General features: G+C 58.4%; 1 protein-coding gene across 1 annotated transcript in view; it reads left to right on the top strand.

Annotated features, from left to right (window-relative positions):
• Nucleotides 1-24,252, top strand: part of DPP6 (dipeptidyl peptidase like 6) — an 824,646-nt gene that overhangs the window by 792,754 nt on the left and 7,640 nt on the right. Inside the window, exons 18-21 of the mRNA XM_024129132.3 lie at nt 7,199-7,297; nt 11,986-12,055; nt 14,184-14,378; nt 22,129-22,183. Of these exons, the coding sequence (XP_023984900.1) occupies nt 7,199-7,297; nt 11,986-12,055; nt 14,184-14,378; nt 22,129-22,183 (419 nt within the window). The remainder of the gene's footprint in view (nt 1-7,198; nt 7,298-11,985; nt 12,056-14,183; nt 14,379-22,128; nt 22,184-24,252) is intronic.

The following is a 24,252-nucleotide window of genomic DNA, read 5'->3' as shown; positions in this document are numbered from 1 at the left end:
TCCGCCTGCCGATGCAGGGGACACGGGTTCGCGCCCCGGTCCGGGAAGATCCCACATGCCGCGGAGCGGCTGGGCCCGTGAGCCCTGGCCGCTGAGCCTACGCGTCCGGAGCCTGTGCTCCGCAGCGGGAGAGGCCGCGGCAGTGAGAGGCCCGCGTACCGCAAAAAAAAAAAAAAAAAAAAAGAGCAAATACTCTCAATAAGAGGAGAAAGTGAGAAGAAATTTTTAAAAAGAGAGAAAGAGGAAGGGAGGGAGGGAGGAAAGGAAAACAGCAAAACGTTGCAAAGTTTAATCCACGAGCGAGCTCAGGTTTTTAAAAAGATTTTTCAGATGTTTAATTTCTTCAGTTCCCTCTGTCTGCCCATGAATGGCATGCCCATCGGGTGCCAGTCACAGGGGTGGGGACAGGGAGACGGTGTGACTTGCAAATGAGGACCTGGTCAGGACCCCTTGCCTCGGCCCCCGCGGCCCCGCGCCGTTCCTTGTGCCGGAAGCTGACTCCACAGGAGAGGCCTGGGGCACCTGGAAAAGAAGAATTGAAGGTTGCAGGTCCCAACAGCATGTCAAACCCAGAGTCTAGCCTCCGGGCCTTGGCGGCGGGGAGTCAGCGGGGAGTTTTCTGTGTGTTTAACTTCTGACGTGTCTGATGTCGTCTCTGGAGCCTCACTGCGCAGCTCATCTCCAGCTGCGCCGGCGCAGAGCAAAGCGCCCTCAGGTTTCGGTTTGTCTGTCGAACTGGGTGGACCCCTCTCGGGTGAGGGGCGGAGCGGCGCCCCCAGACCCTGGGCCCGTCCGAGCCTTGGGGCTCCTCTGCTGGGCTCGGATCCACGTGCATCACGTGCAGGACCACACGGCTCACTGGGCAGCCCTCGGGCCTCAGGTGCGTTTCACACGGGCTGTGCTCTTCGGGGCTGAAAAGGCCGTGGGAACGCTCCAGGAGCGTCACAGAGGCGAGCGGTGGGCACTCGGTCCCCCCGGCTGCCCCTGCCCGCAAGAGCTGTCCTGCGAGGTTCGGGCTCCGAGAAGCCACGCCGTGTGCCTGTGCTGCCCGCGGCTGCGTCGTGAGCATCTTCTGGAAGCAGGACCTGGAGGAAGGCTGGAGGCCTCAGGGGTGGCGGTGACAGCGGCAGCGACCTCAGGCAGGTTGCAGAGCTGGCTTGGGGCCGGCGCTGCTGCAGACGCTCTGGTGTTTCCACTCGTCCCGCCCCAGCGCAGCCCGTGAGGCGGGAGCTCTTCCCACCCCCGTTATTCACGAGGAGAACCGAGGGAGAGGAGCACGCCTGAAGTGCTCCCAGCTGGAAAGCGCTGGGGGCACGTCGAGCGGCTGGGGCGCAGCCCGTCCCTCCCCTCGGAGCGCCGCGCAGCTCAGCCGGCGGCCAGCGCGGCCGGGGGCTACTCGGGCCTAGCGGCTCCGTCCTGCGCCTGCCCCGAGCCGGGCCAAGGACCCTTCGCTCTGGGATGAGCCCCGCTCAGCCCGGTGTGCAGCCTCGCGGAGGATTCTGGGGTCGGCAGGGCCGAGCCCTTGAGCTGCCCCCCGATTGCTTAATCCCATCAGCACCACGTCCAGCACTTCTAACGTAACCAAGTAACCGCTTAATACCAGGACCAGCCCGCCTGAGGCTTCCCGGACAGTACTGGGCGCGAGCCTCACAGCAAGTTACCTGAGACCACACGGCCACGGCCAGGCCAGACGTTGGTTCGCGTGGCCCTAAGCACGAGGTCCCAGACCCGGGCCGCAGGAGCCCAGGGCCTTTGCTTTGCTGTCACCTGAGTGACACGCTCACAACCGCAGCGTCCCTGATCACTGCTCCAGAGGCAGCCCCGGTTGAACCTGACGCAGCGCTGAGTCCCTGATGGTGTCTGGGCCCGGCCAGCAGAGTTCAGAGCCCCCTCCCAAGTCGGGAGGGCAGGTCCCACCGGCGTGCGGATCAGAGGCAGGACGTGAGGCCACCCGCCCGCAGCCCAGTGGCCCGCAGGCGATTGGGCTCTTGGGGGGGTGGCCTTCGGGCCAACTGTGGAAAGCCCGGACGTCCAGCTGTGTATGGCCCACGTTGTGTGACAGGGACGGGCAAACGGAAGCCGTGGGAACACAGCTCAGCAGGCGGCAGGCGGGCCCCCAAAGGCCCGGTCAGGGTCGGAAGGCGGCGATCATTCCCTGGGTTCCAGCCCTGCTCTGAAATTCGCAGTTACTGTTCAGAAGTCTTTGTCTTTCCTCCGCCTCTGCTCCCGACCCCGGAGCCACCCGGGGAATATTGGACTTCTTTCCCTTTAGGAAATCTTATCTGCAGACGGAGCCTGCGGGTGTCACAGATGTGACTCTGAATTATTTAGAAGCTGTTTCCTTAAGAACGTAATTATGGCCGGGGCCAGAGTACACTCCTCAGGTGCTGGCGTAGGAAAACCGGCCCAGTCGCCGCGTTAATAGTTGCTGGCTTCAGTGTGAGTGTGAGGGGGGTGTGAGCTCGGTGTGCGGACACAATTCAGGCGCAGAGGCCTGCGAGCCCCACACGCCGCCCTGCCCAGCACAGCCCGCGGGACAGAGTGCCGCAGGCGGTTTCGGCGTGGTCTGTGTCCTGGCGGCGCCCGCAGTGTCGTGGCAGCTGCTCACAGACCCCAAGTCACCGAGCCGCCCGGTGCGCCTCCTTCACCAGAACTCCTAGACAGGGCCTCTCCCTCCCACTCCCTTCGGCCGGGTTTTTACACAGAAGCAGAATCAACTCGCACGGCCGGCTGGAAGCACGGGCGTTCTTCTTTGAGATTGTCCCAGACACGGGCTGTTTGGTGTCTGTGCCCTTTCTCACTCGGTTCTCTCTGCCTGGGAGACCCCCGCTGCCGTCTTCCTCCGAGGGCCCACCCGGGGGACGTCACCTGTGCTGTCAGGCACGTGGCAGGAAGGTGGGATGGGGGGTTGCCAGGAGGTGCCAGCCAGCGTGTGCCCGTCTCGGTCAAGGCCTCCACTGTGTCTGGAAAGTCCTCCGGGACCGCAGCTCCCCCCACCACACACACGCACACGCACACGCACACACACACACACACACGCACGCACACTGGCAGCCCTTCTGGAGGGACAGGGACAATCGGGTGTACAGACAGCCCGCTCTAGGCCAGAACATGGCAGGTTTGGGGGCGAGCTGGTGTTCGGCTAACAGTGCGGAGTGAGCGGAGCACATGGCACCTTCTGCCCCTGGGGCACCTGCCTCGGCGCCCCTGGGACGCTGGAGGGCCGGCCGGTCCGCGGCTCTGTGCCCTTTCCTGAGTTGGGATGTAGTTGAGGGGGCGGGAGCCACGCACGGCCCCTCTCACCAAGCCCTCCCGCCTGCTGGCACGGTGCCCGCGCCACAAATGCACTTACATCGCCCTGCTTCCAGGTTGCTTAGAATCTGTCTGGAGGGAAAGAGGGACACAGCAAAAAGAACAATTACCACCCAAACTGTGTGGCTTAACAACTGGACGTTGGGAGCTGGAGATCGCAGTCTCCAGGTGAGATAGGGGTCTGGAGGGCGTCCGTGCCAGCCTCAGGCCGGGGTCCCGTCTGAGCCGTGCAGTCCCGGGGTGCGCAGGCCGCGTCTGCGATGCTGCAGCCGCTGAGCAGGGAGGACGGGGCCCTGATGCTGCCGGGACAGGTGCACAAGAGGAAGCTGTCCGAAACGCGCCGGGAAGGGCCCCCAAAATCCCGGCGGGCGGCCAGACTCGAGTGACCTGCGTGCAGTCCCCGCTCTCCCGCTCCCCTCAGAAACGCGAGAGGCGGGCGGGCGGCTCTTCTCTCCTCTGGCTCGGCTGCTTATCGGCTTCCATTTGACTCTGGTCATTCGTGTCCCCAAATCCGGCCACGTGGCGATTCCTCCAAGGCCCAGAGCCAGCAGAGTCTCAGAATGGCCTCGGTCACCACCGCTCAGCGTCTGCCCGCTGGGGCACAGCCGGGGAGCAGCCGTCGTGAGCTGCCCTGGTTCCTGCAGGCTCCGCGTGCCCAGGCCTGATAATAGCTGATTCCACCAAATATGAGAGGGGCTCACATCTGATTGAGGAGTGGCCGTTTGCATGCTTCAGACTGCAGGTCCCCACGGCCCCGATGTCAAAAGCAGGACCCTTCGGGAACAGGCCGGTCTTTTCTTGTTTCCTCTGCCGTGCTTCTGCCCTTTCTGAATGCAATTACGGGAACAAATAAAATGGCTTAACTCAGCTCCCCTGTGGGACAGCCAGCTCTCTGCTGATAAAACCAGTTGTGTGGGCAGTCATTAAATGAGAAATCTAATATTTAACTCAATTTAATAGTCTGTTGCTTTGGCGCCTTTCTGTGAAGGGTGGCATTTCAGTACAGAGGGACTAGCTATTCACACGCCATCTGCAGAGGCCGTGTGCGGTTAGAACAACCGTGTGAGGGTAGAACGCCGTGGGCTCCCGCACGAAGCCGCGGCTCCCGGATCCAGGGGCCGGGAACGCGGTGCTTCGGTGGCAAGTCTGTGTTCTCGTTAACTCCACGCAAAAGCCTAGCTTGTAGGCTGCAAAGCAGCACGTCAAGCCTGAGCACGAAACTTCTCCTCCAGGCTCATCTGGTGTCCGAAATATCAAATCCCGATGCAGACACGCAGAGAGAAGGTCATAACAGACCTTGAGAAGCTGCACCAGGTCTCCTTCGTTGTGAAGTTTGATCATCCAGGTCGGCCCCCGCCGGAGCCTTGTCCACCCCCCAGAAGCAGAAGCTCAGTGCTGCTTCTCTGGCAGCAAAGGACTCGGCCTTGCTCTTGACCCTGAAGACATTCTTCCCGGACGCCTGATGACTCCCTCACCCTCACGAGTGTCCGTTTCTCTGGTCTGACCCACATCCGCACACCCCGAGTCCCTCACCTGTCTCCACCGGGGCTTATCTCGGTGGCAGGCAGAGAGGTGCAGGTCGCAGTGCAGAGGACAGGCTTCCAGAAGACCCTGTAAGGTCTGTGCTCCGGCTCCTGCGCTAAGCTTGGATTTGGGTTGCCTCAGTGAATTCCCTCAATTCCCAGAATTAACTAAATAGTAACTTGGGTGTACCATTAGTCCTTCAAGCGCTGTCAACTTTTCAATCAATTGAATAAAAATGTGCTTTGGTTTTGTTTTGTTTTTTTGCTTTGTGCGGGAAGCAGCGGTTAATAGTCAGGCCTCAATCGCTTCGGCTCTTACCGCTAAGAGGTCTGAGCGCTAGGAACCTCTGAGAGCCTTCGGGCTTTCTGAAACACCGAGGAGGACCTTTCAGTCCTTTCCATGTGGGAAAAGGTAGAAAGACTTGGGTCGAAACCCAAACTCGGCTACTGTGATGATGCATCATTTCCGGGGTATGAATCAGATTTCCACAAACGGCTCTATGTACTCGTGTTCCTGGAAACTACTGTGTTTTGTCCCTGGGATGGGACTGAACACTGATGCCTTGGGTGGGATAGGGTCAGCCAGACAGATGACCAAATCTCTTAGAGTTAGTGTTAAGTGCACCTGGAGAAGGGTACCTGAGGTGAAGGGTCAGGGCTTCTCTTTGAGGAGGTGATGTTTGACTTGATGGAGGGGGAAAGAGCCAGCAACATAGGACAGCAAGTGCAAAGGCCCTGAGGCAGCAAAGAACTTGAAGAATGCTATTCTTTTTCATTATCTTGTGGAGCTCCCTTCTAATCTTCCTGCCCTATAAGTGTGGATAGAACGTGGAGAATAGATAGTTAATATCTCGTAAACCAACTCCTCTCAACAGACTGTGTATGCCTGGAATGCTGTGTTAAAGGGCCGAGGGCATTTGGACTCAGGGAAATGAGTGCTCTCTCTGCTCTGTTAGGAGTGTGGGCAGGCAGTGGCGCAGGCACACCATGCCAGGGTCGGGCATCCCCTCCCGAACTTGCATGTGTGACCACAAGGTCGAGGGTCCCTTCTGGCTTTCCACAAAGGACAGCGTTTCTTGCATGCTATGTGGCGGGGGTCCCACTTCAGATTTTTTTTTAACTCTACCTGTTTGAGAGTTAGTTTCACCATTTCTCCGCTCACCTTTTCACCAAAGCTGAATATCCAAATACGTGCTCAGCAAACTTGAAAAACATCTTCTGTTTTGTTCATTTGCTTGTCACCAGCCCCGGGAACTTTCAGTTGCCTCTGCCCCCATAGACGTTTGCTGGTCCTGCTCAGAGGCCATCCTCATGGCCCCACAGATAAGACACTCGTTGCTGGAGGTCCTGGTCGTGAGCAATGACTCACCTGCCCAGCCTGTGTGGAGCGGACGCCCGTGCAGGGCCCGCTGTCCTCAAAGGCAGTTATCACAGAGGATGCTTGCGAGATTAGCTTATTCTTTAAAATGTTCACAAATGTTTCAAAGTGACTTGTCGAGCCAAACGTCGAGCCCCTTAAAGGTAAAACTTCCTTTCAGATGAACCACAAGCTGTCCCCCGGTAGGACTGAGGTGAGAGGGGAGAAAAGAAGTGGGGTGGGTTCTGTTACGTGTCAGATGGAGGCAGTCTGACCCGTAACAGAAGGGCCACATCAGCAGGGGATCAGTGAAGAGGGCTGATGGGGGTAGAGGGTCACAGCCAGGGCCTTTTGAGCTGTTACAGCCTAAGGGTCACAGAGCTGGTGTGTCTACAGTGCGGGTCAGGGTGGAGCCTCCTCTCAGACTCCAAGGGAGATGGGCCAGTCCCCCTGCACTGCGGCTCATGTGGCTTCCCTGCCAGCTCGAGTGACCGTCCAGACCAAGGTCCCCAAAGCCAGACCCCCTACGACTAAGGCAAGAAACCCGAGTCCAACCACTTTTCCTGGAAAACGTAATAACGGTCACGCTCCAGCTTTTACTCTCCTTTCTGGAGTGTTATTGAGGCCACGACATCTGTAAAACCGCCTGTCCTGACAGGCACGATGTCGGTCTCCCAAAACCAGCAGTCTTGAGACCGAGCACACCTAAAGCAACATGTGTGTGTAGGAGAGGGAGAAACGCCGTGGAGAGTGAGGATGGCCGGGGGGCAGGGGCGCTGGACACAGTGGAAGAGCCTGCCGTCTGCCTGGGGCCCCCGACCTGAGCTAGACTCTCCCCTCGTGCTGGGACCTGAGCACACGATCTAATGTGTGCAGCCCTGGTTCCAGCCGTGGAACCAGCGGCCCTCTCCTCTGACGCAGGAGTAGTGACAGGAGGCGCGTGGAGACTCACGGCGTCAAGAAGCGGTTACTGAATCTGAGTGTGTCATTTTTTTCTCTCTTTCAGAAATGTTTGACCTAGAAACAAATGAACACGTACAGAAAGCCATAAACGACCGGCAGATGCCTAAAGTAGAATACAGGAAAATCGAGATTGACGATTACAGTAAGTGCTACATTTTTTCCTTTAAACGGGACAACCAGCATCTGCTCTGAAACAGCCTGACCATGACTGCTGGGTGGGGGGCTGCGGGGGAGCACGGGCTCGAACTGCATCCTCACCAGCGAGGGGGACCGGGGGCCGGGGCAAGTTCCCGCCGAGCTGGCCGCGCTCACAGCCCGGACGCTCACTCCGTGACACACAAAAAGACAGGAGCACGTGATTTCTGTCCTCGAGAGGCTGACAGTTTAGACAAGACCCAGACGGAAACTCCCTCCTCGTTGGGGCAGAACGGGTCATGATACCATCCAGGAAAACGTCTCCCGCCGGAAACTCCCTTTCTGCGCCATTGACGTTCTTAGTGCTTCTCCATCTTACCTCTAAATGTTGCTCGCGGGCTGAGCGGCGTCCTGGAAGCTGGAGAAACACAGCCTGAGGGATCGGCGGTCGGTGCAGCCCGCGGCCATCCAGCGCTCTGCCTTGGCCTGTGTCCTTCTTCCTCTGGAACTGTCCGTTCCGTCATTCCATACGCTTTTACGAGCACGTGCTCTGCAGCAGGCACCCCTAGGCCCCGAGGACCCCAGAGCACTGGCTGGAATGGGACTTGCATCTCCTGGAGGGAAGCAGGGTTCTCCTAGCCGCCTCGCCTCCGCAGACAGGCCCCCGTCAGCCCAGCCCGGAGCTTGGCCACCCACCAGGCACCTGCCCTTGGGAACCTCAGGCGCACACGCTCCAAACTCATCTCACCGTCCTTCCCCAGCGCTGTGTCCCCCTCCACGCGCTCCTCCTTTTGAGGATGACGCCCTTTAGTTGTGTTGACTGGCTTCAGATCACTGAGATTTCAAACCCTGACGTCATCTTTGAGTCATCCGTTCAGGGACCACCTGCCCATCGTCTCTGAGGTTGGTGAATAGACTTCATCTCCTGAGCTAACTTAGAAGGTCGCCAGGGATCAGTGGAAAAGAGTGCGGGGATTGACTAGCGATGCCTGAACTGCAGGCCTGTGGTGGGGGCGGGGGGGCAGGTGGTAGCCCCGAGCCGGGGTCTGCCGCCCCAGCCCATGTCTGGAAGCTCCTTGTCTGCCCTGTCCCTTCAGTGGGACAGCAGCTTGTCACTAGGGCTGGTGGGCCCTGGAGTATCACTCAGCACCCCTTGTTAGATTGGACCCGGCCACCTGACAGACCGTGAGCCCCTAAGGGCAGGAACCAAGGCTCAGCTTGTGGAACAAAGTCAAACCCACCCAGACTGTGCATCCCGTAAAGCTGCGTCCTTCGGAGCAGAAAGGAGTGGCCCAGGAGCTCAGGGGAGAGCGTGAGAATGGACTGGGCTCCCGTGAAGGTTCCCAGCAAGGTGGGACTTGAAGGGGTTCCTGGAGTCGCTTTCGGTTGGCGGAGAAGAGGGGAGAAGGAGGGAGAGGCACCAGCACGGTCGGCCGTTGTGGGGGGTCGGGAGGCTGGTGGAACTCCAACGGCGGGCTTGTCCCAGGTGGCAGCCGACACGGGGGCCCTCACCCTCCAGCACCTTCATCCAGGTCCTCTTTGGGCCACACGGAATCACACTATATGGGAACCTTTCTGAACATCGCTAGAGATACAGGTAGGGAGAGAGGGTCACCTGCGACAGTCAGAGAAGTCGGCAAGTAGGATGTGTTTCAAGCCCTCTCCCCCGGGCCCACGGGTGCAGAGGCGTTCTCTTACAGTGGGCCGTGGGCACTCACTCTGACGAGGGGCTGATGGAGGAAACGAGAGGGAGGGGCCGGAGGCGGGAGACGAGATGCACTTATAGGAGAAGCATGGGTGGAGCCTGCAGCCGCGCCCGCCGGGGCCATCGCTGCCCACAGGCCGGGGCCATCGCTGCCCACAGGCCGGGGCCGTCCCCACCGCCTCTCCGGGTCTGGGTTTCTCTCACGTCCCTGAGACGCACGCAGGCCCCACGGGATGCGCTCGGCTCTGGAACCGAGGGCAGTTTTGCGCGTCCAGGGGGCACAGCCCCAGGTGGCTGGGTTCAAGCACGTCCAGTGCTGAGCGGGAGAGGAGCTGTCAGTCAGAAAGAGGGAGACAGAGGACCTGGGCCGTCCACAGATACCCGTCATCAGCGCTTGGGGGAACCACAGAACAGAAATGAGGGGCAGGAAGGACGCAAGTCCAGGCTGAAAGTGGGCTCAGGAGACCTGCAGGAGTCGCGGCTCTAACACGCTAAGGAAGAGCGGGGAGACCCGGGGAACCCACCACAGGAGCCCGTGAGCTGTTTCGCTGGGACAGAAACGGGCAACCCCGAGTCAGACAGGCCTGAAACCAGCTACCCACAGGCAGGAAGCAGAAGCTCTGCTGCCCCGGGGCGTGTGCGCTGGAGACGCGGCTCTTGACCTGTTCATCTCAAGTCCCCCCCTCTTCCCTGCCGAGCTGTTTTCTGTAAAGAGAGCGACTCTGACCCTACGGGGTGTCTTGTACAGACGGCCCATCGCTGAGACTTCGTCGTGCCACGAAATGGGTCAAAGGAATGTCTGGGCTGCCCGTGGGGATGGCACCCGTGACTGGTTCCAGCTGCCATGCAGAGCCTGGGGTCCTGTCACTCAGGACAGATCCAGGTTCATGAGAGCCCTCAAATTAACTGGATGTTTATCTCGCGCTTTCCTTTTATAAGCAAGAACCAGAGGCAAGAAAACAAGATGACTTCAGATTGATAGTGGATGCAGGGAGGGAGGGAGGGAAGGATGGATGGATGGAGGGAGGGAGGGAAGGATGGATGGAAGGATAGGAGGGTGGATGAGTGAGCAAAGCGACCTCCACAGGTCTGGCCCCACCCCCTCTACCCTCGTCTTTATCTGCAGACCTCAGGCAGGCCCCGTAACGTGCAGGGCCCGAGCAAAATGAAAACGTGGGGCTTATTATGACAGCAGAGCTTCCAGTCCAGCCAGGGCTCTTGCACAGGCCTGCGTGACTGCACAGGTCACGCCCAGTAAGGCCAGTCAACCTCCACGGTCAGACCTCAGCTTGCTGCCTGCCCCCGTCCCCCATCAGCAAGTTTTCTCCCATCTGTCACTTCCTACCATGGCCTTGGAGGCCAGATCATATTCCTTCACAGGATCCTCTCTCAGCTGCCAGGCCAGGGCCCTCCTCCATCCTCTCTGCACACAATGTTTCCCAAACCCCAGAGCACTAAGGGGTGCCTGCCGTCCCCTCCTCCAAAAATGCAGAAAAGGGTCTTTAGAAACAAATAGCCAACTCCCGGCCCCCCTTGCACATGAGGTTTCTTTCCAGGGTGAGGTTTTACTTGCGGGTAAACGGGGACGCAGACGCGAGGAGAGCAGGGACAGCTGTGTGCAGGGCCGGCATTTGCTCGTCGCCCCTTGGGGTCCCAGGAAATCTGAGCGATGTCGCCCTACGGACCTGTTTTTATTTTGTTATGCTTTGTTTTTCATTTAATATGCTACCGGAGGCTAAGGCTTTCCTTAGAGCAGCATTCCAACTCCAGGAACACTCTCCGAATGTATTCAGCCGCTTGTGGCCAAAGCCTGCCCATGGGCTTATCAGTGGCAGAAAGCAGCCCAGACCATGTTTTATGGATATTTCAGTGATAAAGTCCAGGGTCCCTGGGCCATTGATCTAATTTGCAAGCCATTAACATTCAGCCCGAATCCGTAATGAGAGCCTGGTCAGAGCAGGCTGCTAAGCCAACCCCCAGCCTGGGGTGCGTCTACCGTAATTGCACTGAAAACGCCACTAATTCCAATTTAATTGCTCATCTGGGCTGCAGTTAACGTCAATAAACAATGTCTAACTTGGGCAGCAAGGTTTGTTTGGGGAAGAACAGAGAAAGCAGTGAGGGAAACGGCCCCCTCCCTCCCAGACTGAATCCTGGTTGCCAAGGACCAGATCCAAAGGACCTTGGCTGCAGGACCCGCGGCTGCACCAGCTCCCTCCCGCTGGCTCCGCAGGCAGCCAGACCTGCCCAGTTCCAGCCTGCAAACCGGGAGGCCCGCACAGCCCCTGGCTTGGCACGGAGGCTCCCCACAGCTCTAGCCTCTCCCTCAGGGCCGCTGCCCCCTGCCTCACCCCACCCCGCCCTCAGTCTCCGCCTGTCCCCACTTAACTACTTGTTGGGGCAGTGCTGCCCGACAGAGAGATGCACGCTGCCCTGGGGGTTCGTCTCCCCCCGACCCCCGCCGGGAATTGTGCTGTCAGCAAGCGCTCACGGTGGTCCAGGCTTTTCTGCTTTTCAACACTTTCCTGTTTGCAAGATTGCAGTTAAGCTTCAGATGGAGAAACTAAGCTTCAAAGAGGTTGGGTGCTGGGCTTCCCTGGTGGCGCAGTGGTTGAGAGTCTGCCTGCCGATGCAGGGGACACGGGTTCGTGCCCCGGTCCGGGAAGATCCCACGTGCCGCGGAGCGGCTGGGCCCGTGAGCCATGGCCGCTGAGCCCGCGCGTCCGGAGCCTGTGCTCCGCAACGGGAGAGGCCACAGCAGTGAGAGGCCCGCGTACCGCAAAAAAAAAAAAAAAGATGCTTGGGTGCTTTTCCCAAGTCCAGAGTGAGCCGGAGTCCCCCTGTCTGTGGAGGACCGGCCTTAACCCTCCAGAGTGCCCGTCTCCCAGGCCCCAGGAGCACACCCCAGGGGGGGCACAGCCAGCCAGCGCCCATCCCGCCCCTCCCTTCCTGGCCCCTAACGTGCTGCCCTGTGTTCTGTTTCTGCCTAGACTTGCCGGTTCAGATCCTCAAGCCAGCGACCTTCACCGACACCACCCACTACCCCTTGCTGCTGGTGGTGTAAGTATCCCAGGATGAAACTCTCAAGAAGATGGTAAAAGCGGGAGCCTGATATCCATTGCAAACTAAACACTGGAAACAATTTAGCACGTTCTTTCTGTAACAGCCGGTGACCCCAGACATCAAAGGAAAGTGGGGCCCCAGTCGATTTCGGGGGATTTGCGACAGTGAGTGCAGGACTCGAGTCACATTCCGGGAGCCGTGCTTCGGTGGCCGGTCAGCGGCCCCAGAGACAGCGGGAAAGCTGTGGGGAGCCCAGCCTCACCGTGCAGGGCGGACGGATGCACCCGAGGTCACCCCGGGCGCCGGGGCCCCTAGAAACGGAGGCGGGCCTGGCAGGGTCTCGCTGGGGCCAGCGGCTCCTCCAGTGCCACCAGGCGGCCCTGAACACCAGGCAGTGGCCCTCAGGATGGTTTCAGATCTGCCTTGTGCTAATTAGCAAGCTTCTGGTTCAGGTGTCGAGAGCAACTTAAGAGCTTTCGAAGCACCTCTGACGTATTGGGTCCTGATTAGGGCTCTCGCTCGCTCGGGTGCCTGAGTGGCTGTGGGACGGAGGAGACGCTGAGCCTCGGGGCCTCTGGGGACGCAGCCCGTGTTCATGTGAAAGGGTCCAGGGGGGAGCAGGGGCCTGCACTGGGGCTCCTTAGGGACCACAGTGAAATCGCCCACCCAGAGCCTGACTAACCCTGTGCTTCTTGCCTGGCGCCCGGCCTGGGGCCCGGCCCTCAGTGACGAAGGCTGCGTTGTGAGGACGCCTGGCCACGACCCACTGTGCTGCTCCAGCTTGGTCACTAACCCGCTGTCCTCGCTGTCTGGACATTGCCAGCGACCACACACACACACACACACACACACACACACACACACATACACACACATACACACCACACGAATGTACCAAACACACACATACACACACTACACAAATATACACATCACACACACACACATGCTCACATACACACACAAGCCACATACCACATACACACACCAGTATACACAGTACATACACACACGACACGCCAGTATACACAGCACATACACACACACACACCACACCAGTATACACAGCACATGCATACACACCACACCCACATATGCACACACCAGTATACACAGCACATACACACACACCACACCCACATATACACACATCAGTATACACAGCACATACACACACACCACACCCACATATACACACACCAGTACACACAGCACATACACACACACCACACACACGTACACACATACACACACCCCTTGCCTGCACTCCTGTCCCGGCAGAAGGCCAGGATGACAGTGGTGCAGTAGCTGTGGCCTCCTTTGGGGGGCGGCCAGCCTCAGAAGGGGCGTTGCGTCTGTTGCCGTTTCTGAGGGCCCTGGGCCTGGCGCTGGCCGTCCCTCCTGCTCACCCTGTCCCCTCCAGAAGGAAAGTCTCTTAGAAGCTTCCTCACCCCCATTAGTGCCAGTGAACGCTCAACAGCCGTGTCCCCATCTGCAAGGCCCGTAGGCAGCTCTGGCCGATTCCCGGGTGAGAACACGCGCCGTGGGTGACTTGAGCTCACACGGTCGTGCCTCCAGGCGGGAAACAGGGACGCCACGAGAACAAGAGAACCCACACCCCACCCAGCTAAGTGCATGGGCGATACTCCGCGGGGGGCGGTGGACAGGCTGCCCCACGGGGACGCGGACAGAAAGGCCACCCAGGTCAGCCACAGGCTCTGCTCCGGAGCGAACCAGAACGGAGGGAATTCCTTCAAACCAGGGGCCACCAGAAGGAGCAACACATGACGGAGACCAAGGCGGCAGCCTGGGAAACTGAGCCCAGGAAGGGCAGGACGCATCAGGCCGTGTGGGGAGACAAGCAAAGGGGGGACGTGGAGGGGCTTTTCAAAGTTCCTCTCCCCGAGAACATGCCCCTCGGTGACCTCGTGCTCGGGGTGGTCCTGGGAGCTCAGCTCCCCCACGCCCTCCGGGGGTGCCGAGGTGTGGAGCCGGGCGTCGTGGCCGCGGTCTCGGGCGCCCTCCGGGGAGGGCACGGCCGGCCCCTGGGGCATCAGCGGACCCGATGTCGGCTGGAGCAGCCGCTGCTGCAAGCCGCGTGCCGAGGCCTGGCCTGTCTTTCCAGGGATGGCGCCCCGGGGAGCCAGAGCGTGGCCGAGAAGTTCGAGGTGAGCTGGGAGACGGTGATGGTGAGTAGCCACGGGGCCGTGGTGGTCAAGTGCGACGGCCGCGGCAGCGGCTTCCAAGGGACCAAGCTGCTGCACGAGGTGAAGCGGAGGCTGGGCTCCCTGGAGGAGAAGGACCAGATGGAGGCTGTGAGGTGAGGACCCCGGAGGCACCACTGGAACGGAGGGGCGGCGGGGGGGGGCGGCCGCGGCTCCTGTCTGGGCTGCGCCGTGGTCCTCTCCAGACGCGTGTTTCTTGTCAACACACGTTTCACCTGCGATTTGCTCGTACTTACAAAGTCTTCGGGCAATTCCGCAGTGAATTCCTGCTAGTAATCTTCTCCCAAAGACTTGTATCCTCGTTATCACATAGCTCGGTGGCCTGTCCGTTTCCCTGATTGAAACCGGGTGCAGAGACCGTGACGTGGGCCTGCTGTGGTCGTAGACCTTGGCCGCTGATCACGGGGGGAGAGCCGGGCTGGGGGCTCGAGAGAGGGAGGACGTGAGCGGGGCTGGAGCCATGCAGCGGGTCACCGCGTTCCTGAGGAAGGACCCCCTGCGCTTCCAGGCGGCAGGTCAGAACCCCCGCTCAGCCCCGCTGACGGGCACGTTTTGTCCCTTGGTTTCTTCACATCCCTGTCACCGAGGCAGCAGGACTGATAGAGTGTCACCGAGAACAGAAAGGGGCTTAGTGCCGGGGACCGATGCTCAGAGTTACTGATTGAATTTTCTTGTTGCCCCGGAATAAGAGACATCAAGCACCTGTGCCCGGCTAACGGGCCTGCAGGCGCATCTGTAGAAATAGCGTTTTCACAGTTTTACGGCACAGCGGACCGTAGGGCCAAATGTGACTTTACCGGGAGATGCAGCCAGACCCGCAGACCCCGGTGCGCGGAGGGACAGGGAGGGCATGTGGCACGATTGCCATCCTCATCGTGAATCGGGTGCGCGAGGTTGGACGCTGGGCATCTGCAAAGGGCGGCACACGGCGCCCAGATGAATAACTGCTGACTGAAGGGCTGTAAGAAAGCTGGACATGGCACCCCAGGTGTCATCAGGACTGTATGCTCTGCAGGTTTAAAAGATTTCACTTTACTGACTTTTCAGAACGTTTTCTCTCTTGTTTTTAAAAAGATTGATGGCACGTGGTGTGTACTCAGTAAATAATTTCTAAGTGGATGAAACCACGAGTGCGTGAACGAATGGCCCACTCTCCTCAAGGGAGTCGTGAGCTGGTGAAGAGAGGCGACGCGATCAGACCAGCATGTGCTACAGGCAGAGCACAGGAGTGGGAGAGATGGCTGAGGACCCAAGCGTCCGGGAAGGCGCGCCCGTCAGGATGCCTTTGCCTGGAAGTTATAACAACAGCACAGACACGCGCGCACACACACCCAATGTTAAACGTGCTTTAAAAACGCGACACTGTATTGGCGCTGCAAGTCCGGGGGACGTCAGGCCTCAGCTTGGTTGCTCAGGGGCCCGACGGTGCCACCGAAGGCCCGGCTCTCTCGTCTCTCCGCTCAGCCAAGCGCGTGGCCTTGTGCTGAGCCTCTTCTCGCGCTCACAGGACGGCTGCCAGAGCACCGCCAGCAGGTTGAGCCACTTCCAGAAACCTCCAGGAAGGAAGGGAGGAGCCTCCCCAGGGGCACCCAACAAACCTCGTGTCTCCCCACCAACTGCAGAGCCCAGAAGCATCACCCAGGAGCAGTGGGGGCAACGCCCCTGAGACCCGGCGGGCTTGGGGCAGGTCCACCGCCCCGGGCGGAGGAAGGAAGGGTGGTGACAACACAGCCGGGAAAGGAGGAGAGGCAGCGGCGGCACGTGGGCCCCAGGGACCCCTCTGGAGAAGCGCGTGGGCCAAGGATGACCACAGAGCCCCCTCCCTCGGAGCCCCCCCTCTTTTCGTCTGCTCTGACTCCTCCCAGGAAGCCCGGGGTCCTCGCGGGCCCCCCGAGGCCCTGGGGGAGGACGCAGCGTCCTTCAGACATCCTGCCAGCCTGGCTGGTGTGGCCGCCCCACTCTGAGCAGGGGACGAGAGGGCACAGGCTGTTTCACACTCACGGTGTTTCTAAAAATAAGGGATTGATCGGCCATCTGTTCAAAAACAGGGCAGAGCCTGTTCCAGAACAACGGTAAATAATGTCAGCTCTTAAGCCACCGAGGCTTCCAGGAACAGGAACACATACCATCGCAAGCCTTACAGCCGTCAGCAGCCACGCAGACCTTCTCCGGGAGCTGATGCCCAAGGGTCTCAAGCCGTGGAAAACTCTGCGAAGCTTTATTTAGGATCTGGGTCTGTATTTTCATTGGAAAGAAATAGCCCAGTCTGTGCAGTTTAAGAGACCTTGAGACCAGCCCCCCCACCCTAGCTCCCCAAAGCTCCCCACCCCCGGGCACCTGTGCCAACTTCCTCCGTCACCTGGAGGAAGTCCTGGAGCCCAGGGGGTCTCCCCCGACCACAGCCGCCAGGCGTGTCCCTCCCCGGCGAGGGCCCTGCGAACGGGTGGCCTGGGAGCGGAGGAACACAGCCCTGCGGGGAGGGGCTTCTAGGAGGAGGTGGCTTTCTGCTAAGACCCCGCCTCAGAGGGTGGGAGGATTTGCCTGCGGGGGCGCGAGCGCGCGTCCCGCACAGATGCGATGCTGTGAGCGGCGGTCCCGGTAACACAAAGGCGCGTGAGGTCCAGGGCCCCCAGTAAGCCCAGTGTGGGCCGCGCTGGGGCCAGGGGACGCCTGGAGACGTGGGGCGGGCTGAGACCCTCCCACACCATCTTCCGGAGCCGCCGCCTGCCCTCCCAGCAGCAGAGGTCCCTCAGGGGAGTTCAGCAAGGAGGTGACAAGGCCACCTTTATTTTTCAGAACCGTAATGCTGGTGGCGGCGTAGCAGGTTTTATGGGTCAGAGTCCTGGCAGGAAACATTCAAATGGGGCTGGCGACATAGGAGCAGGGGGCCAGTCAGGGCTGTCGGAGTCCCCGAGAGGGCGGGGGCAGCGCCGTGCCGCGGAGGAAGCGTTTCTGCAGCAGGGTCAGCAGGTCCGTAAGTGAATAGATAATAACGGAGGCGGACGCGGAGCTGGCCGGTGAGTTCTGGGTCCCTCGCGACGCCCTGCTGCCCCCCGCAGAGGGCAGGACAAATGTGCCGACCGCACTCCTCCCGCGGGCCCCTCCTTGTTGCCCCGTCGAGTCTCTGGCCGTGAGGCTCCCTGACCCTGAAGGTGCTGAGAGCAGCTGTGTGGTCCGTGACACCTGCGTCGGCCTGGGTCCCCGGGAAGCGGTGCCAACACACGCTTAGACGCGCAGAAGGTGTGTTTGCGCAGGATGCGGGGCCCAGAGCGCAGCAGGGGCAGAGCCGTCAGACTGCAGGGGCTCTGACACGGGGAAGGACGGGACCCAGAGAGCGGGCTTCCCGTGGCAGCTGGGCTTCGAGCATCTCTGCCAAGCTGAGGCGGGTCTCGGACGACCCCATGCCGGTCACTGGCGGGGACAGCTTGAGACGGTGTGGACCCGTGGAAGGCTGGAAGGTGCGAGCGCTGCTGCTCCCAGGGTGTCAGCCCACCTCCCCCGGACGCGCTTCTGGAGGCTGGAGCCTCCCCCGTCCTCACTCGGGGCCTCTGCAAGCCCTGCACTGTGTGGAGCAGAGCTCAGCGCCTGCCCCATCGAGAAGGACGCCGGGGTCTTGCTGCGCCTCGGAGCACCCCAGCGATGAAACGTGCTCTCCTGCGCCCGAGTCAGCCTGCGCTCCATCTCGGGGCTCCACTGCTCACCAGGAAGCAACCGTCACACAGGAACTGCGCGGCTGGTGCGTGCAAGTATAGCAGAAGATATAACAGAAATACTTGATATTTGGAAAAAACTATTTTCCTTGGGAGACTCCCGAGCACTTTACAAATGAGGGTCATTACCGAGGCCTGTGGTTTTCAGATCAGGAAGTGACTCGCCAGCTAATTAAATGAAGGGGTTGCCGGAGACCAGAGGCTGCCTGCGAATGTGGAAGTAGAGCCCGATCTATTTTATGAACTGGAATGGCGCCTGAGACCCCGGCCCCATGCCCTTTGAGGTTCACGCGGCTCACTCCACGCTCCGTGGTCTCCGCAGACTGCTACACGATCCCAGCAATCGTGGTCTGGACCTCAGGCCGTGGGGCAAATCCTCATGGGGCCAGGTTGACCATTTCACCAGGGATTCCCAGACGCACGTCTGTGTATCAGGGATTTGGGTCATAAGAAGAGAATTCAGAAACTTGGAGAAACGTATTCAATGGTTCCACGTGTGTAGGCATGCCTGCCGTGCTTTGAAGGTCAGCCTAGGCTGTGTGTGCGTGTGCGTGTGTGCGTGCGTGTGTGTGTGTGTGTATGCGCCTGCACACACCTCCAGCTCCTAAGCCTGGCAGATTCAACATATTTTGCAGAATTCAACCCATAACAAAGGCTTAAATGATCCACACAAATTCCCTTGCCCTTCACCCAACCCCCCACCAGCCCTGCTTCCCGGAGACAGCCACCCTCACCCGCATCATCTCCTTCATCGAGTGTTCATCTCCTCTCTTCTCAACACAGTTGTCACCGCGTCACCATTTCCCATCACATGACTTCCTGTGGTCGCAGCTGAGGATTTAGCTGCTCTGTACCATCATCTTCCCGGAACTGTTCCATCAACCGCCTGGTTAGATCAACAGTCTGAGGCGCGGGCTCACTACGTAAACGGTGCTGACCTCAGACCCTGGTGGTGTCTTCGTGCCCCGCTTTCCTTTACATCACTTAATTTTTCCTGAAGTGTTGCTTTGTCTTTCATTTGGGTAACTTTCTATGTATCGGTACCTGCTCTCAATATTTCCAGTTGTTCCTGCATGCCACTCGGGCTCCTGTTACTATTCTTCCCAGATGCTCAAACATACTAGCAATCTGTCCGTCCCAACGTTCTTTTCTTGAGCTGTAGTCCTCTTTCTTCTGGTCCGCTTGGACCAGGTGTCTGTAGGGTCACTTTTGAGGCCCTTTTTACAACTCTCCTGTGTTGGGTCCTTTGCACACACCCTGGGTCACGGGCCAAAGAGCAACAGATATATGTCTCCCTTTTTATTTACTTTTTCCTTCATATATCTAGAAAACATCTCAAAATGTCTTTATTCTGTTCCCACATTTGAAATTGTTTATCTCGATATAAAATCTACAAAGAAAATCATTTCTATCTAGAAGGCCCTGGAATCATCCACCACGTGTTGCTGGTGAGAAAAACGATGTCATTCTATTTGCTGATCCTTGTAGATGGCCTGCTTCCTTCTCCTTTTCAGAAGAAGGGCGTCTTTAATCCTGGTACCCTGAAATTTCAGCCATTGGCGTGGGACTTTTCAGTCTGGGGAGTACTTGTTCTTCAGTCTTGGAAAGTTTTTGCTATGATGTGTTGATAATTTCTCTTTTCTCTGTTGTTTCTTTCTGGAACTTTTATTGTACTATTTTGGTGCTTCCGGTTTATTCTCATCATACCTATTCTCTCCTATATTCCAGCCTTTCTGTTGAATGTTTATTTTCAGGCATGACACTTCAAAATCCCTAGCCTTCTCTCCTCATCCAAGAGCATACTATTCTTGTCCAGTTGGTTCAATATTTTTTGTCTTTCTAGATATATTAGGACGATTTTCTTCTGTTCACTGAATTATCTCTGTTCCCTCTGGATTCCTGAATTTTTCTGGTTTTTTTTTGTTGTTGTTCTTTGGGTTTGGGTTTGGACTCTCTCATCTGGAAGATTCTTTACATTTCTGATGAAACCTGGCTGCCTCTTCATTCATAAGAGAGGCACTAACCGGGGTGCCAGTTCTGTGTGCAGATTGTGAGGTGTTGGCAGGTGGCCTTTACCGAGGGTGGTGGAGGGCATCCAGCTCTTCATTGGAGAGACCCACACCCCTTGATGTGGTGTGTATCCTCTCCAGGGGCGGCCAGCTTCTCCAGCCTGGGCATCACATGCCCGAGTACCTGCGTCTGGGCGAGGCCAAGGGAAGCCCATGTAGGATGCAGACTCGCCGGTGGCTTGCCTGCTGCAATCCTGCACCTCACCCCGCACTGAGCCTGGTGTCCCCGCGTCTGGAGCCTGTTCTGTTTCTCCCCAGAAAGTTTCAGTGACATGTCTGAAGGTCCACAGCCCCTTAGTAGCTGAGCAGGAATTGGACACAAGGTACCCTGACTCTGAGAGTGGAAGCTTCTGACAATAAGGCCTGTGAATTAGCCTTTGTCCCGAAGACTTGGCACTGAGGCTCACAGATGACACACGCTCAAGGGATGGATGGGGAAGGGGGGGGGGACGAGGAGGAGGGGAAGGTAGTAGGTCCAGTTTTCTTGTACTCCCTAGTATTCTGAAATGGAATCCAACAGATCAATCCACAGAACGAACATGCATGAATCATCAGTTTTCCACAAATACCCTGGGGAAATTCGTTATATTAAAATAAACAGTAATACGCAGTTCGCCCTCGTTAACCTCGGGGACTGGTTCCAGGACCCACGTGGGTACCACAGTCCTCGGATGCCCAAGCCCCTTCTGTAAAATGGTGGAGCATATGCACATACCCATCACACATCCTTCTGTGTACTGAAGATACACACGTCTCTCAATCCCTTATACTCCCCCCCTACGTGTAAATGCTACGTAGACAGTTGTAAGTTGTAAGTACAATGTAAATGCTGTGTAAATAGTTACCAAGGTGCGGCAAAATCAAGTTTTGCTTTTTGGAATTTTCTGGATTTTTTTTTTCAATATTTCCAATACGCAGTTGGTTGGATCGGATCTGTGGGTGTGGAACCTGTGGATACGGAGGGCTGACTGTAATAAAAGTACAAAAGTCACCTGAATTTGTATCATCGTGAGAAGTCAGGACAATTGCTGCTCCGCGCTGGACCCTCCCTCTCGCCCTTCCCACCCCTGGGAACGGGGTCCGTTTGCTTCCAACATCATAATAGAAGCGCTGCTCCAACCATGAAGGGCAGGCCGGGTGCCAGGACGTGGGCGTCCTTGGAGAGTTGGCTGGAGACGGATAGGGCACCCTCAGGGCCCAGGACCCGGAGGTTTACAGTCCCCCAGGCTGAGAAGGGCAGTCAGAGGGCACGGGGTGGCTCCAGACAGCAGACCCAAGAAAATAATCACCGGGCAACACCCAGACTGGGGTGACAGGAAGCTGGGGGAAGGAGGCTCCGCGGTGGTGCCAGATGCAGAGAGGCAGCGGGAAGGCTCAGAAAGAAGCCAGTTACTGGCCGGCAGGTGGCAGGACACCTGCTGCCGAGTGACGGTCCAGAACCCCGAAAGATTCCAGCCACTTTGGGCGGGAAACAAGGGGCCACGGGGAGAGCAGTGAGATGCGGGCAGGGACAAGGCGGGACCGGGCAGCGCCAGCCTGGGCGCCGGGCCGGTGGCATCCAAGGCAGAGCTCTGGCAGGAGTGATTCTGTCACCAAACAGGTCCAAGACAGGGACCCCTCCCAGGAGTTGGGGACAGAGGACTCTGCAGGTGAAGGGGGACCCCGTGCCCCGACTCGAAGCCGGCTAGCACCCGGAGAGCCTTTTCTCCCCGCTGACCCCGGAGGGCCCTCCCAGAGCCCGGTGGCTGGGAGCCACGTGGTCCAAGTGAGGGAGCCGGGGACCCAGGCGGGCCTGCGAGTCTGCAGAACAGCCTCTGCTGCTTCGCATTCCTGGTTCTCAACCAGCAAGCTTTACACGCCTGGCCCCGCCCCACGGTGATGGCAGGGGCGCTTTGAGTTTTGCGTAAAGTAAAAGCAATGACCAATGATATTAGAATTCCAATATTTCCTTTGATTAAAGTAGGGGTTTTCATCCTTGAAATGGCCGGAGAACACGGCTCTGGACCCCACGGTTGCACGACTCAGCCGTGGCACGCACTAACTCCCCTGTCTCCTTGACCTTTCAGGGTGATGCTGAAGGAGCAGTACATTGACAAGACGCGCGTGGCCGTGTTTGGGAAGGTGAGGTTGCTGGCCCCTGTTTGCATGCCCCCTGCTCAGGCCCTGACCTGCAGCACCCCCAGGCCCGACCCTGATTCACTGGGAACGTCTCTGCTCCCGCCACCTGCGAGCCTTTTTTTTTTTTTTTAACATCTTTATTGGAGTATAATTGCTTTACAATGGTGTGTTAGTTTCTGCTTTATAACAAAGTGAATCAGCTATACGTATACATATAACCCCCATATCTCCTCCCTCTTGCGTCTCCCTCCCACCCTCCCTATCCCACCCCTCTAGGTGGTCACAAAGCACCGAGCTGATCTCCCTGTGCTATGCGGCTGCTTCCCACTAGCTATCTATTTTACATTTGGTAGTGTATATATGTCCATGCCACTCTCTCACTTTGTCACAGCTTACCCTTCCCCCTCCCCGTGTCCTCAGGTCCGTTCCGTACGGCTGCGTCTTTATTCCTGTCCTGCCCCTAGCTTCTTCAGATCCATTTTTTCTTAGATTCCGTATATATGTGTGAGCATACGGTATTTGTTTTTCTCTCTCTGACTGACTTCACTCTGTATGACAGGCTCTGGGTCCACCCACCTCACTACAAATAACTCAAGATGTTCAGTGATTCCAGCGCAGGGAGCCCTCATCTGAGCAGCTCATATATCAATGTTTCTTTCACACTATCTGGAAGGAAAGATAAAAAGAAGGCAGATCCTGTGGGAGTGCTCTGTGCGGCTCCTAATTACTTTTCAGACAAGCCTGCCGTGGCTCTCGGGGTGGTACCCCAGGAAAGAAGGCGAGGCAGGAGTCTTTATTTCTGTATGTCTTTCTGTGCAGTAGCCACGTTAATTTAGCAGGTTCACTTACGGGCTAGGGAGGGGGTGGGGAGGTTCGTGCACTGAACTGTCAAACCAGAGAAGCTTCCATGGGGTGGCCCACGTCCGAGGGCCATAGCCGGGTGTGGTGGGGTCGTGGCTGGGAGTTGGGTCCCTGGAGGACCACCTCCTGTCGCCTTGGCCCCCTCCCCCGTTGTTAGGTGGCCTGGACCCGCGGGCTCTTGGTCTCAAGGCAGGAGCACAGAGAGACAGACACAGACCCGTCTTCCCTCTGAGAGAACAGGCCCTGCAGAGGGCCCTCGCAGTGACCCCATGGCAGGTGGAGGTTTGAACAGGTAACCGGAGAGATACCTGTTACATCATCACCTCTGAGCCCAGGGTGTCGAGAGAGCCGTGTGCATCTGAGACGAGGCATCGCCCTGTGGAGGTCCCAGCACGCGTGCTGTGTATCCCACACCCGCACGGGAGGTGCAGCAGCAAAGGGAGGGCCCAGGGGATGGATCAGAGCCTGGACGCCGAGTCCTAGGGCTCCTTCTGTGCTGCCGGAGGCCACTCCCAGCCTGCGAGGCTCAGAGCCAGTTGGATCCCTTAGGGCGTAACTTGGGGCGTCAGCTCTTACCTCCCGTCCCCACGGGAAAGTTACTGCCCTACAGACTGACCACGGCTCAGGGCAGGGCGCCCGGGCCCAGGTCAGCCTCTGTCCAGTCTCGGCTCTTCCCCAAACAGGCCCTCTGCTCCTGGGAGCTTGGCCTCCCTCCTCTGGCTGCTTTCCACGTGGGCACCTGAACATGGCCCCCGCGCCTGGACCTTTCAAAGGTCACTGTGGACGCAGCCTCAGGAGTCAGGGAGCCGTGAAGAGGCTTTCTGGACAAGTGGGAGATTCAGCTGCCTGGGCGTCGTGTGCTGTGTGGACGGGGTCCCACACGTCCTTCAGAACGCAGCCCACACCCCCGTCCCTGAGACAGGCCGAGGATGTGTGTGGTGCTCTTTGCTGGTCACCGCCCTTATCCACTCTGCCTGATGGGTCCCCGCCTCTTTGAATGGCGCCTCAGATACAGGGTCGTGGACTCTGTGATTGCATCCCCTCCAAGGCACTAAGCCATCGATTCCTTTAGCTGACGGGCATTCGGCAGTTTCAGGTTCACAGCACGCTTGAGAGAATTCCCCCTGCTCCGCCCAGCGTGCACGGGCCCCCCCACTATCAAACCCCACCATTTGCTACCTTTGTTACGGTTGACAAACCTGCACTGACAC

The sequence above is a fragment of the Physeter macrocephalus genome, chromosome 5 (assembly GCF_002837175.3).
Source record: "Physeter macrocephalus isolate SW-GA chromosome 5, ASM283717v5, whole genome shotgun sequence".
Lineage (NCBI taxonomy): Eukaryota > Metazoa > Chordata > Mammalia > Artiodactyla > Physeteridae > Physeter > Physeter macrocephalus.
This window is presented reverse-complemented; position numbering and strand designations above follow the sequence as displayed.